Source organism: Colias croceus, chromosome 20 (genome assembly GCF_905220415.1).
Source record: "Colias croceus chromosome 20, ilColCroc2.1".
Taxonomy (NCBI): Eukaryota; Metazoa; Arthropoda; class Insecta; order Lepidoptera; family Pieridae; genus Colias; species Colias croceus.
Window position 1 is genome coordinate 2,913,999 of NC_059556.1, and position 14,248 is coordinate 2,928,246.

General features: G+C 31.9%; 1 protein-coding gene across 3 annotated transcripts in view; it reads right to left on the reverse strand.

Annotated features, from left to right (window-relative positions):
• LOC123700890 (atrial natriuretic peptide receptor 1) overlaps positions 1 to 14,248 on the reverse strand; it is a 245,144-nt gene that overhangs the window by 53,997 nt on the left and 176,899 nt on the right. For 2 of the 3 annotated variants that reach the window (XM_045648255.1, XM_045648256.1), the window contains exons 2-4: positions 11,722 to 12,598; positions 11,298 to 11,491; positions 5,233 to 5,440 (exon numbers count right to left, since the gene is read on the reverse strand). The exons of the other annotated variant lie outside the window; for it this stretch is intronic. In XM_045648255.1, coding sequence (XP_045504211.1) covers positions 5,233 to 5,440; positions 11,298 to 11,491; positions 11,722 to 12,547 — 1,228 coding nt within the window. In that variant the 5' untranslated portion in view covers positions 12,548 to 12,598. The remainder of the gene's footprint in view (positions 1 to 5,232; positions 5,441 to 11,297; positions 11,492 to 11,721; positions 12,599 to 14,248) is intronic. 3 annotated transcript variants of the gene reach the window in all.

Genomic DNA, 14,248 nt, shown 5'->3' on the forward strand with positions numbered 1-14,248 from the left:
CTGTACCTGCATTCAGTTACAGATACAGATATTCAGCGAGCAAACGAGCTGGCGCGTCACCGGTTTCATGCGATGATTGGCGCCGCCCATGAAAATGAACCATGAACGTAAGTAATAAGTCATGTTACATGTATCCACAAGAACTATACGGAAGTATTAGTAGATAATGTTAGATACCATAACACTTATTCTAAATTTTGTGCATTACCCTTTTTACCCGTAGTAGTATGACGTATTTAAAACGGCTAAACAGTTTCCGAGGCTCATTAACGATGTATGAGAGAAGTTAAGGTTAAGTACAAAATAAAGAAAGGTTACTTTTACTTTATTTAATTTGTTTTTTACATACAGAGTTCCGTAATAAAAACATTCTCATAAATTTTTATGCGTGACAAGTCGCAAATTGGAGTTCTAGATAAGGCTTTTCGTAAACATCTCCTGGAAGATGAAAACAACACGAATTTTACAAAAACAATGCTCAATGAACCGTGAAATGTTTTATTATGTAGAATAAAGTATTCATATTATTGAGATAGCAAGATTTTCTTAAACTTGTGAATTATTTTGTAAATTTTACGGTTTAAGACATTTATTTCTCAAAAATATTACATTTGAATCACTTACAGAGAAAAAATAATAAAAATTATAAACATGTTTGCTCGCTTATCGTTGTACGTAGTAAGTAGTTTGTTAACAAAAAAAAATTTAAATCAAAAAAAGATATAACTTTAGATGTTTTAATAATATCACTCATAGGTATACAATATAACAAACTCAAACTCAAATATTCAATTACTCTTCTTCTAGAAGCACTTTTGAAACGTCATTGCATATTTTTAACATTTACCACCGATTCGGAAAAAGCAGTATCTACGGAGAAGAACCGGCAAGAAACTCCATAGTTAATTGAATGAACAAGCGTACAAAGTATTGACAATCATTACAAAATGTGTCTATGGATAAAATACTGAAAACTAAAAAATCTGCCATCGTATATAGATACGATGGTAGATTTAATCTTCCTAAGTCGAATTTAATATAAATCATAAAAGAAACTAGTAGTACAAGTTAACAACACCAAAAATAGTATTTTATAGTGTTTGTTTTTACTCGAGTATTATACGTTTAGAAATTAAAGATTTTAACAGATTTTAAACGCGATTTATTCATTAAATCGCCAAAATAATGAGTCTTAAGCCAATTCAATCAAAAAGAAAGTAACAATTCAATTTGACTTGCATTTGAAAGCCACGGTGCTCAGTAATCCTATTCCTAACAGATATCGACCGTACTTCTTGGTAAATGAAATTAAAGCTTACTTCATAAAGCAAAGAGGATATTTTCGAATGGAAGATTAAAAGATTTGTTACTGAGAGATTTCTAACTAGCTTCTGCGCGCGGCTTCGCCTGCTTTGTAGAAAACTAAAATATTTCGCATGAACCACTCTATCTATTAAAAGTAAGTAAAGTAGTAAGTAGTTGACAATCACGAGCTTTTTTAATACATAACAATTAAAAAAATGTTTTCGACTTTATAAAAAATAGAATGAAACGATTTGCAATAAATTAAAAATATAGCAAAGCTTGAACTAAACAATAGCCACGTCTAAAGAAACGCGTGCATATTGACCGAGCTTCGCGCAGCAATTGCTTCGCGAGGCTACTCGCTCTGTGTAACCCCGCCTAATTAACAAACAACAAATATTATGAAAAAAAATGTACACAACTTGTTTATAGGAATCTAATGAAATAGCAAAATTTGCATCATACCTATGTTAAAAATATGCACGTTTTTTACAGATCCTTGAACTTCAAACTATTAATAATGGAAATTTTTGTTTAAGTGCCTCCACTTTTTTACCGCTTAAATCGCGCTACGCTGTTTTTATTAGATTTATTTTGAGCATAACGATACTTTGGTTTATAATGTATAAGTAGTTCAAATAAAAATCAAATATTTTTCATAATGGCTACAATTTTCATATATTAAACCATATTATTAAAATCGTTTTATACTCAAAACTGTTTAAAAACACGAAAAAAAACAGCAGGTTGCGATAATAAAATAACTAGATCATCGACCATATAATATTATACATGTAATTGAAAAAAAAGACGTGTGGCACTCGGGGACTGCCGCGGTAAAGCTATTGCATAGCATGCCTTCAAGCCACGCCTCCGAGCCCGTGGGAGTGGGGAGCGTGAGGTTTTTCGTTACGGAATTTCTCGATTCGGTCCCCGCGCTCAAGGCCCGCGATAGAAGCTATGCAATAGCTTAAAAAAGACTTGACCGATGTCAAGGGACATCCGGATGGAAGAAGTGTTAAGTTAGAGAGACAGACAGAGAACCACGAGCACGCCGCACGGCTTACAACTCTAGCAAAAAGTGTCGTGACAACTTTTCGTAAGAATTTTTTCCGTCTAGCCCCCTTTCACAACGCGCGATAAGGAACTTCGTTCCAAAAAAACTCATAACGTAAAATTATTTCATTAAATTATTCTTAAAACAAGTGAATACCCATTAAGTTAAAAACACCCATTAAGCAAGTCCTCATTTATTACGATTTACATTTAGCCTAATAAAATACCTTAATTACACAATAAAAATCCTCGTAGGTATACATCGTTATGGTACCGTAAAATATTTAGAAGGGCATAAATATAGCTATTCCTTTCAAAAGACCCTTGAAATCTTAAGGGCATTATGCTTTTGTACGACATATTCAATACCATAAGGATATATCGTTAAGTGGATTTGAAGGGACAAGTCAGTATTTGATTTGAAAAGAAAAATTGAGTTTTTGTCGTTTCTATCAATGTAGGAACGATACTAACAAGCGGTACTAATTGGTTGTTACTTCAGAGATAACTAAGATCTCTATTTATGTATATATTATGTAGTCCTGTCCTGTTACTCCTTTCGTTTCAACTCGAAGTCATTATAAAGGGGGCACTGAAAAAACAGCGCTGCCAATGTTCCTGAACGTTGCAGCATATTATGCTGAGCGGTCTCCTTTTTGTCAGGGTCGTATGACACACCTTAATAAAAATAGTTAGCATTTTATTATATTTATTTGTTCGTGTTTTTATGTTATTATTAATTTAAGTGTTTGCCTCTTTTGTTATTAATATTTCTTGTTGTGGTGTTATCTTATTTAACTTTTATGTTTTTTGTTTTAATATCGATGTTCGTGTGTGTGTGTGTGTGTGTGTTGTGCTGTCCTTGATAAATAAATGTTTCTTTCTTTCTTTCTTTCTATGATAAATCATACTTCCATACAGATAACCAGCATAATAGAAATTATAATGCATTTCTCCTAACACTGAATAACTGTGGAATCATTTCGAATATTTAAAAAAAAACTACGCGGAATCAGTCCAAATATTAAAAAAAAAAAACTTTTTATGTTCAATAAAACACTTTACTTCGAAAAAATTTTGATAAAATGTGTACCTTCGCCAATAATTGACATGTAGATTGTACATTATACAATCTACATGTATTATGGATTGCCTAATCAAGAAACAGTTCAAAAACAGTCGATATAATTGAAAAAGTATGCAAATGTATGTGCAGATATACATAATTATAACCAGTCATGATTGAAGTATTAATAATTTGACAAAAAGGACATTTTTGAGCAAGTTTGAAACTAGACTAAAATATAAGCTTCTTGGACTAGACAAAATTGATTTTCAATTTATCGGCACGTTATCCACGATATGTCCATGAACCTAAAGTTCGAAGACGTGACGTCTGCCAAACCGCAATTGGCCAGCGTGGTGGATAGGCCTATACCCTCATAGAAGGCCCGTGTCCCAGCAGTGGGAACATATACCTATTATAGGCTTATGATGATATTGAACAAGGGCAATCAAATGCTTGTTTTTCATTAAATCTGAAGTATTTGCTACGTATTTTGTTATTTATTGTAATAAACTATAATGGCACTATAATAGCTCTATAATGATTATAGTAGAATAATTATAAATATATTAATATCATCCGTATTGCTGACATTGTCGTAACTAAGATTGTTCCTTCCTCGCATCGCGATACGCCGATATCGAATGCAAATAATAATTAATCGAATGTATATTTGTGGCATTGATAGATTTTGGATGAAAGTCCATACACTAAGACGTTAAAAGTTCAACCTAGGTAATTCTAATTGATATAATAATCAAGTGAAAACAGTAAAAATAAATGCAATCTGTTAGGGTAGGTACAACCTTTAAGTATTTACTTTTCTTTTAACAGAAACTAACTTATTATGAAACTAGAAATACATTATTATTATAATAGTCAACGGCCTGAACATCCAACGATGGTGAATTTTTATTAGGTGTTTTTCTCTATGTTCATTCCATCGATTTAAACACACCTACACATGAATACTAAATGTATATAACAACACTTTTTTCTGCGGCTACCAGACCAAAAATAGACGGTATACGACTGACATGCACACAAAATCACTTATTATAAAAACCAGAATTATTACACAGACTAAAAACCAATTAAAACATTACTGCGTTTTAAAATAGAGCAACACCAGAAAAACGAGTCCATAATGCAAATCAGTAAAAACAAAATTTCCATATTTCAATCAAGGTCATCTTCATAATAGGTCAAAACAATAAAACTATAAATAAATTCCACACCAAAAATACATGTTAAAAACAATCGTTTATTTCCATCCAAACCAAATTAGTAATTACATTATAGATTCTTAACTATAATTACGCCCGAAGTTAATAATCATGAGGTTCCTATTTAAGATTAGCGTGAATCTTCGATTATTTGTACATCTTTTATTTCGATTGATCATATCAGCATGTCAATAGGTGTACACAGAGCGAGCAACCTCGCGAAGGAATAATTATTCTATGTAAATTACGTGCGCAGCCATTTTCCACATGGTCTAAGATCCGGGATGAGAAAACTATACCCTCGTCTGTTAATTTAAGATGAAACAATTTTTTATATCCTGATTTCAATTATAGGAATTTACAAAAATAACATCTGGTTTTTGAAGGAGTTACATTATTATTTAATCTAGAATCTTGGACCAACATAGATTGAGCTGCTTGGCGCAGTAATTGCTTCATGATTCTGCTCGCTCTGAGGAAACCCACCTATTAACAAGCTTTTCTCCGAAAATAGATTAATTAATCACTCTTTTGGATCAGGATTATTAACATTGAACGTTAATAAATACGTCTACTCACTTCTAGATGCCAAGGATAAGGCTTGGAGGTGTTCCTTAAGCGATGATGTAGTGTAATTCGTTTCGTCAAAGGAAATGGGTGGTGGGTACGCTTTCCTCCCGAGTACTGTGAAGATTGCACTCAGAGTCAGAAAGCACGGGCTGTTCCCTTTGCCAGCTGACATCACGTGATTGTGGTATAACATGCCGATCTTTTTCCACTTGAATTCCTGAAACAAAGAGAAGTTACTCAAATATCTTAATAAATATTACATGTCAGTTTTTATCCGCTTTAGATTCTTTAATATCAGAAGATGTAGTAGTAGATTTAAGTACAATTTTACACACTATGTGCAGTTGCAAACTTAAAAGGAGATATTATATCTCAAGTACAATTAATAATAGCCCGGGTGCTGGGGTAAACAGCTAGTCTATATTTGAATACAGTAGCATATTTCATAGGAGTTAGGAACCATCCACTTGGAAGTGAACAGAAAAGAACCGATATGAAAATGTTGCTCTTTTCAAATCAAATTTTTTAGTCTATAACTTCTGAGCTACGTATATGTCATTGGTGCTTACATTAAATACATAATACTTCTCTTTCAAATTGCTTGGTTCGATCAAAAACCTGCCCCATCCAATCTATAATTCCAATCCAGTTCTATATATTTTTAGTAGTCCCATTATATTTCAAGCAAAACACACCCACGCTATCAAAATTTTCCATCCATAAATATCAATCAATGGAGCAAAAAAGTGTCAATGAAGGATGCTATAATTAGCGTAATATCTTTTTTATTCTATAAAGATATATGAGTAACATTTTAATGAGGCAATCAAATACAATTATCTCATAATGTCATATAGGATTACACATAACATCATAAAGTCATCTAATTGCATACATCATTTACATAACTATTATAGAAGCGCATGCCTTTACGGATATTGATGAGGAAAACATAGTAAAGAGAACGGCTTATAACTTTTAATAAATTACAAAAGAACATATAAATGCTCTTTCCAAAAAAGTATGAAGTCATTAGGCGGGATCTCACAGAGTGAGCAGACTTAGGAAATTATTGTAAACACACTCTAAATTTTAAACTATTACATTTTCTTAACATTCGTATATCTTCTTACATGCAGCTAGTTAAAGCCGAAAGAGTAGAAATTAGATTGCTAGTTGATCGAAGTTATTGATGCTTAAAAATAAAAAAATAAAAAATTAAATACTTTAACGATAAAATTAGTTTAACAAGTCACGATTAAATACAGATTTTCAAGATAGACAGCTAACTTTCTTGTTATTTTCCAAGACATAAACAACGGCTTTTAATATCTCCAATAAACGAATTTCCTGTTTCACTGAAAGGGCAAACAGAATCTTATTTACGATATGCGTTTACCTATAAATGGTTCAGAGAGGGAACTAATGGACGATTCGTGTTAGGATTTAGAGGTGACGAATATGTGTGTAATTTTATCGACTAAGCTAGTTATTATCTATAGCATATCTACTCCATTTTATTACTCCATACTTATATTATTAACCAGTCTTCACTCATTTTAACTAAAACTAATTATATACTAAAGTCCTCCTCGAGAACAGCTCTATCTATGTAAAAAATCGCACCAAAATCTGATGCGCAGTTTGAAAGATCTAAGGATACATAAGAAATTTAAAGGGAAATGCCTCTGTTTTATACAATGTAGTAATAGTGATGCCAAAGTCTGTCTGTGTGTAACGATTTCACGGCTAAACCACAGGGCTGTTTTGAATGATACTTAGGAAGAAAATAGTTAAAGAACCAGGCTATTCTTCCATAATATTCATTCCCTAAAGTGTATAAAAGATGAAAGGTTATGTTCGTGATTTTATCGCAGAGCTAGTCTTTAATAAAACATACAGATATAACATAGATAATTTATTAAAACGTTTAAAACACGTTGATATTGGAATGCATTGCACTAATTGTAAACCAATTGCGTAATAGATGCAATGAGTGTTGACGGATATTATATTGATACTATAAATGCTTATGCTATAATTGATTCAGTTTTAACAATAGCGCCCGCAGTCATAGGTACGTGTTGAAAATATAAATAGGAAAACGATATGTTATTAGAATGATTGTAAACAATTTCCATATGCAATTCCTTAGGAATTTTATACAAACATAGTCGTAGGTGTTATTTTCAACCGACTACAAAAAAGGAGGTTTGCAATTCAACTATTTTTTTTTTGTAACCTCAGAACTTTCGACTGGGTGAACTGATTTTGATTTTTCTTTTTTATTTGAAAGCTAGTGCATTCCGGTTGGTACCATTCATATAAATCTAAATAACAAGACAAAAGAAGTCGTAAGCACGCGAGACCTTGTCGCCACTCAGGTGACTTCCAAGCCATCAGTGCGTTCGTCGCTATTCAGTTGCTCTCGAGACGTGCGTGTGTAAACATTGTGTGTTTCATCATTTCCCATTGCGGAAATTTATCCTGCTATACTAATAAAGGAATAACATTTCATGCTCTGAGATTGTAAATATGGATGAATAGATACTTATAATAAATATAAAACTAAAATAAGTAAAGGTTACTGGTCTCAATCTTTATGAAGTACGTATGTAAAATACCCATTTGAATAAATAAAATATAGACGTTGTGTCAATTTTATATTATTATGTATAAAAGAATGTAATAAATCTTTCAATTAATTATTTATTATTATTTATATACTACAATAATACAATTCATTATAAATTAAATTAAACTGGCGCAAACATAATCTCTTTAGAGATTTACCGTGTGCCAGCGCCGTCGACATAAGCACGAGTGGCTGAATTGGTCAGGCATCCGCCCAAGTTTGGCGCGAAAGGATGTGGGTTCGAGTCCCGCCTCGTGATCAAATTTTTTATATTCTTCATACTATGATATATAAAAGAGCTAGATACGTTACCCGCTCTCTATTTTGGCAAGAAAAAACTCAGGTAAGTGCCCGAGTTTCACTTAGTCACGCACCATTCAGCGTCGTGGCTGGACGTTCTTTTTGTATTTTAATCGGCAGTTGTTATTACGAAGTACATGAGTGAGACATGTATTATGTCTCGTGCGTGAGAGTGAAAGAGAGAACAACTGTATTGGTGATAATGCGTTAGTAAGTAGGTATGTATTAATTACGCTGTTTTTTAGTGCAATGATGTTGGCGTATGCCGCGTCTACTAGTATAATAGGTCATTGTCTTCATAAATGTATACAGACAAATATAATTAATTCTCCTTGTTTATTTTCTAAGAGATCGTTCAATTTTGATGTTATTGATATTACGATATATCAAATTGAATAGAAATTGAACAATAAAATAATTTAAGAATTATTTGAAGCAGTATGTAATCTATATATAATTATCGTGTCAACATGTTAGTTACCATACTCCTCTAAAACGGCTTGACCGATTCTCATAAAAAAATATGTGCATGCTATTTTTATACCCCTAAGAGTAGTACATTTCAGTTTTATTATATTAGTCAGATCTAAAAAAAGAGCTCGTTAATAACTAGTTCAATTTTTTCTTTATGATAAAGGGATTTACATAACTAGAAATGTAAAAGTTCCCTTTCATATAAACATCACTTAGTCTTTAAAAATAGCCAAATTAAATTGTCCATTACACTCATTTGAATAAAATTGATAACACATTTAAATATTAAAATTAAAGTAATATAGAATTCAGATGTAAGTTTTTCGTGTGTGTACTAACAAAAGAATTTGTTTGTTTGTTTCCTTAAACATACTTATCTCAGGAACTACCAAGCCGATAAAAAAAAATATTCCATTTTTAGTTAGTCCATTTATCGAGGAAGACCAATAGGAGCAGAGTAATGCGGGTTAAACCGCGGGGCATGACTATATCATAAATAATTATTTAGATACTCATAAAGAATGAATACAAAAAGCTCAGACAAAAAGTATTACGAATTCAATTAAATAAATGTCTACTTACACTTCATGAACAAGAAATATAATGTCAAATATGTCAACAAAATAACAAGCGGGTAATGTCGGGTAATCAAAAAAAAAATCCTCTTATAATGTTCATTTCCCTTAAGGAAACCCTCGTCAATTGTAACCGAATAGAAAAATATTGTGAAACTCTGGAGCAAAGCTTTCAATCGATTTTAATTAAATTTTTATCAATTTTTAATTTGACCTACTTTGGACCTTTGGGCTACAGTTACGAGAGTGATATTTGAAACATCAAAGGTTTTTATTAATGTAAAATGAATATTCATAAGTTATAGGTATTATCGTATAAGTTTTTAAGAATTGTAAAGATATCAAATGCAGTAATTTAATCCGTAAAATAATAATAGTTTAAAGAAAATTCTGCGAAATTGAAACAGTTTTTCTCATATTATATAAATCATTCTAATCAGTTTCAAAAACTATCACAGCGGCCGCGGCGTTAGAATATAATATTAGTGTATGAAATCAAGTACATGTGGCTGTTGTTCACTGAAGCTTTTTTCTATTTAAAAACATATCACAAATAAAATTCCCAAAAATTTTCTTAAGCATGTAGTTATCTTTTTATATTAAACGGACCATTTTTTAAACTAGAATAGGAGACTATTTCTATTGCAATTAAATTTTCATGAAAACTTTTGTAATATTTTTGAATTTTTATTTTCAAAGATTAGCAGCGGCAACTCTATTTATATTTTACCTTTCGATGGACTATTACAATACAGAGGCTATTCTTCTTCTTCATCATCCTCCACACATAACAAATTTTTGAAGAACATGACGTCATATATTACATAGTAAGTAGGTATAGATGTTTGTACTAATTTCATGTATAATCCCTTTAAAGAAGCGTTAACATACGACTTTATTTAAATTGTCACAGTACTTTACACTAATAACAATACAATATTTATTATTCTCATTACAACGCACGTGTTTGTAAAGCGACTTGTTTAGTTCTAATGATAGTTAATGTATGCTAATATAATTATATTATACGCTATTGTACGAGAATAAAGTAATACTGGGTGTTGAGTTTTATTCCAAAATGATTCAAAAATTCTTCAAGCGAAGAGTGAACCGGTACCTACTAGGGAAGCGCGTACCATCTTAGACCACATCTTAGCTTTCCATCAGGCGAGATTGTGTTCAAGCGCTTCCCTATCTACAACAAAAAATATATTGGAAAAAATATTTACTTGTCCTGGTTTCTATACTGGGATAAAAATAACGTACATACATACAAGTACCTATATGAAATTATGCATAGCATAATATTATGTTGTATACTTGCAGAGTAAAATGCTTGCTAGTGTCTTTCAGGAAACTTAAAAAATCACAGACACACAACCTAATAATTATAATGTATCAAAAAAATAAATTCCTTAAGACACCTAACCGAATAATTTTGAAATAAAAATACAAAAACACACTTGTCTCACACTTTTTTCTAAAACATAACAGATCGAACGAAAAAAGTGCCAATAAATTTAAATAATTTCGTCCTTGTTCAGAGTATTTTTGAAGTTGATTCACGAGCAAATATTCGCGTTACCTAAATACCAATTACGCGCTAACGTCTAAAGCTATTTCTGTTGCCACGGTCAATACAACAATTGTAATGTACCTAACAAATGTATAATTAGAACAGGACATTCATATCCGTTGCCCTCATTGCTCTATTCATTAACATCTATTAATAATAATAGATCAATATATTAATAGCATCGCTATATATAACAAACAGTCCTTGAAATCTTATGTCTTCTAAAATGGCATTAGCTGCATTCCAAATCGGTGACCTAATAATATTACCTGCCAGATAGAATCACCGATGAGAAAGAATAATTTGACACCAATTAATAATACTATTTTAAGACAGTAGGTGCATTCCATAAACACTTAAAAGTGGGAAGATTCCTTAACTAGCTAATATAAAAAAAGGCTCACAAATAAAGCGGAACAATAACAAAAATAAAACACACAATAATTCAGAAACGTATTTTAAAGTACAACAACGATACGCCACAACACTGATAGACAACTTCATGGATATTTACCTCGAATATCTTCCGTATTGCCACGCCGGCTTGCGTGTAGCTGCCCATCATTCGAGTGAGAGTCATGTATGTTGGATGCTTGTAGGTAAAAGCCTCGGCCTGAGCTCCAGCCGTGATGACGGGGATCCGCCAGAGACCAGCGTATCTCGCCACTGGTGCTATCACATATTCACATCCCGGACCAATGAAGGCATCTGCAAATGTTGGTAACTCAAGTACTGTTCCAAAAACTGTATGAACTTTAGCAATTTACAAAGGAACCGTTTTATATCTTGATAGTTTGGTATACGTTTTTTGTACAAACTAAAATGCTAACATTTGCGATTTGCACACAATTAAAACTGAAATATTATTTCATTCAATGGAACACAAATATTATGAACAGGACGTTTCCTTTAAGTAATAAAAGTTAAATAAAACTTACCAGCGGAACCGTTGACGTAAAACTCGAAAGCAGCAAGGGGTCCGTCTACTGACGAACATCTTGTATCTCTATAATCGACTAATATTTTCCACCCAGGCAAAGGTCCATCTTCTTTAGTTAACGCTGGTATAGCCATTTCGACTATCGGCAGTACTTTAGCCAATGAAAACATATCACCCGGATCAGCAGGTAATAAAACACCCAATTTCACAATTTTATCGTGAAATTGATGCATTTCTGGTCTCAGATTGAAGTTAGTTTCTTTCACACAGAATGGCTGTGATGCCAAATCGTGCGGAAATCCAACAGCGCATGACATATCATATGTATGTCTTTTGAGTCCGATAGCATCAGGACCTATCGTCAAATTGGAATAATAATCCTTCACTTTGTATGCATTGGAGCTAGAGTATTTATTTAGTGTATCATCATTTTGTACACCTTCCTTGGAAGCTTTCTTAGCATCACGCAGCTTGCTCGCAATCAAATCATTTAAATTGAAATTGCCTTTAAACTTATTGTTATGTACACTACTATTAATACTAACATCACACACTGTTATAACATTGACTACACATACATAGAAAACGAGGAATGATAACAACACTGATACTTTTAAGTTTTTAACGCCTTTTTGAGTCTTTTTAATCTCGAATGTTTGAGCACTGTCCACACGCTTGCATTGCATGACTTCATTTTGATCACAAACTCGAATAATTTCTCGTCTCCTTCTAAAATTCGCTGGATTCGCACATAATTTCTTCTTGCTTCTAAACGTTTCCACAAAATATGACGGGAGTATCGTTTTCACGATCTCCTCTGTCATTTTACGAGTAATTTATCTCATTTTTATGGTTAATATTATTCCTTGCGTCATCTGTTTGAAAAATAAAGTTTAAAATTTAGGAATATAAACGTAAGAGCGGTGGTCGTAAAATACTTGGTAAATTAATTAAATTTTGATCCACATGTAAGCATCCACATGGAATAAAAGGTTTTCGGTTTTTATATTCGCAACGAACATCTAATAAGTTTGAATTATTAACAAGTATAATAAAATTATGTAATGAGTAGTCATTAACGTAATTAAGATTTTAGATATCAGTGAATTAATAAAATAAAATTGCTCTAATAAATAATCCAAAACGAGTAAAATGTATTATCTAATAATATTCTCTAGACTTTTTCGTCAAAGGAGTCGTGACGAATAAATATTATGAGCTCAGTAAAGACAATAAAACTGATAATATAATATTCTATAAAACTAAATTTTAAGAGATTCTATAATTAGCTAGACAGCATGAGACAGTTTCTTCATTGTATACCTGTCTTGTTATTTAGATTTTTATGATATACCTTCACCGAGTTTACTTGGAAATTATTAAAAATTTCCAAAACAAAGAGTGAATATGAGACGCTTTATCTTTGATAATATTAAATCTATTAAAAATGGTTATAACTTATAAGTATTTCAACACAAGTGAGAAATATAAAAAGTGTTTTGTGTGGTTTTACACGAGAGTTGGTAGTTTTGTTACAATTTTTGTTCAGATTCAAGGCATGCAACACTTGTTACTTTCCTCGCCCTTCTATCTCAATGTTCATGTCGCCTTCAATGATAATAAATTAATCCCGTTTAAAAAGGCACTAAAAGTCTTTAATAAAAATCATGTAAGCTTCAATTCGTCACCTATTCTATAATGTGAAGTATGTCAGTATGTATGGCAGTTTTTTTACTTCTAATCACCATTAAAACTGTTATACTTTTATGTTGCTAATTCTAAACTAGTCATTGTCCTCAATATTTGGGACTATCATTGCTAAGAACGAAAAAACTGCTTTTTATAAAATGACGACAATACAAACGAATTAACTGATAAGGAATTTAATGTTCAATATATATTACGGTACTTAAATAACTTCAAGATAAGTTAAATACTTGTAAAATAAGTTCAGGTCAAGTAAAAGTTGATTAACATTCAGTCTAAAAATAACATGGGTTGTTAATGCTGTAATACGATTTTGTACAAGCATTCATTTTAAGGTTATTAAACTTAAGAATGTTTTAATATTGAATGGACTTTTTTCTGTGAATTCGACTGCCATTGATAATATAATAAATTGTCTATTGATATACAGTATATGTACTACTTATTGCGTACTAAGATGATAAATGCGAAAGAGTGTTTGTTTGTCTTTATTTCAAGTCACAACTGACCGATTAGGATATGATTTTTGTGTCTGGAGATAGTTAGGATAGATAGGGAGGCGAGGTAGCTAAATGACGTAATTCAACGGCGTCGTCGAGACTTATCAAAATCGAAAGAGAAAATAATTTCGAAAAGAAAAGCTTCTATGGTAAAAACCATTTTAGCGGTGGGTTTGGCGTGTACGGATTTTCAAAAATGTAAAAAAAAAACAGTTACTTGGGCATTCTCGAGCGTGTCAGATATTCATACTACGTATGCCCCAAGTCCCTCTGATAACAACGGTATACTAATCTGCCGGTTTGCATGGTGGGGCTAGG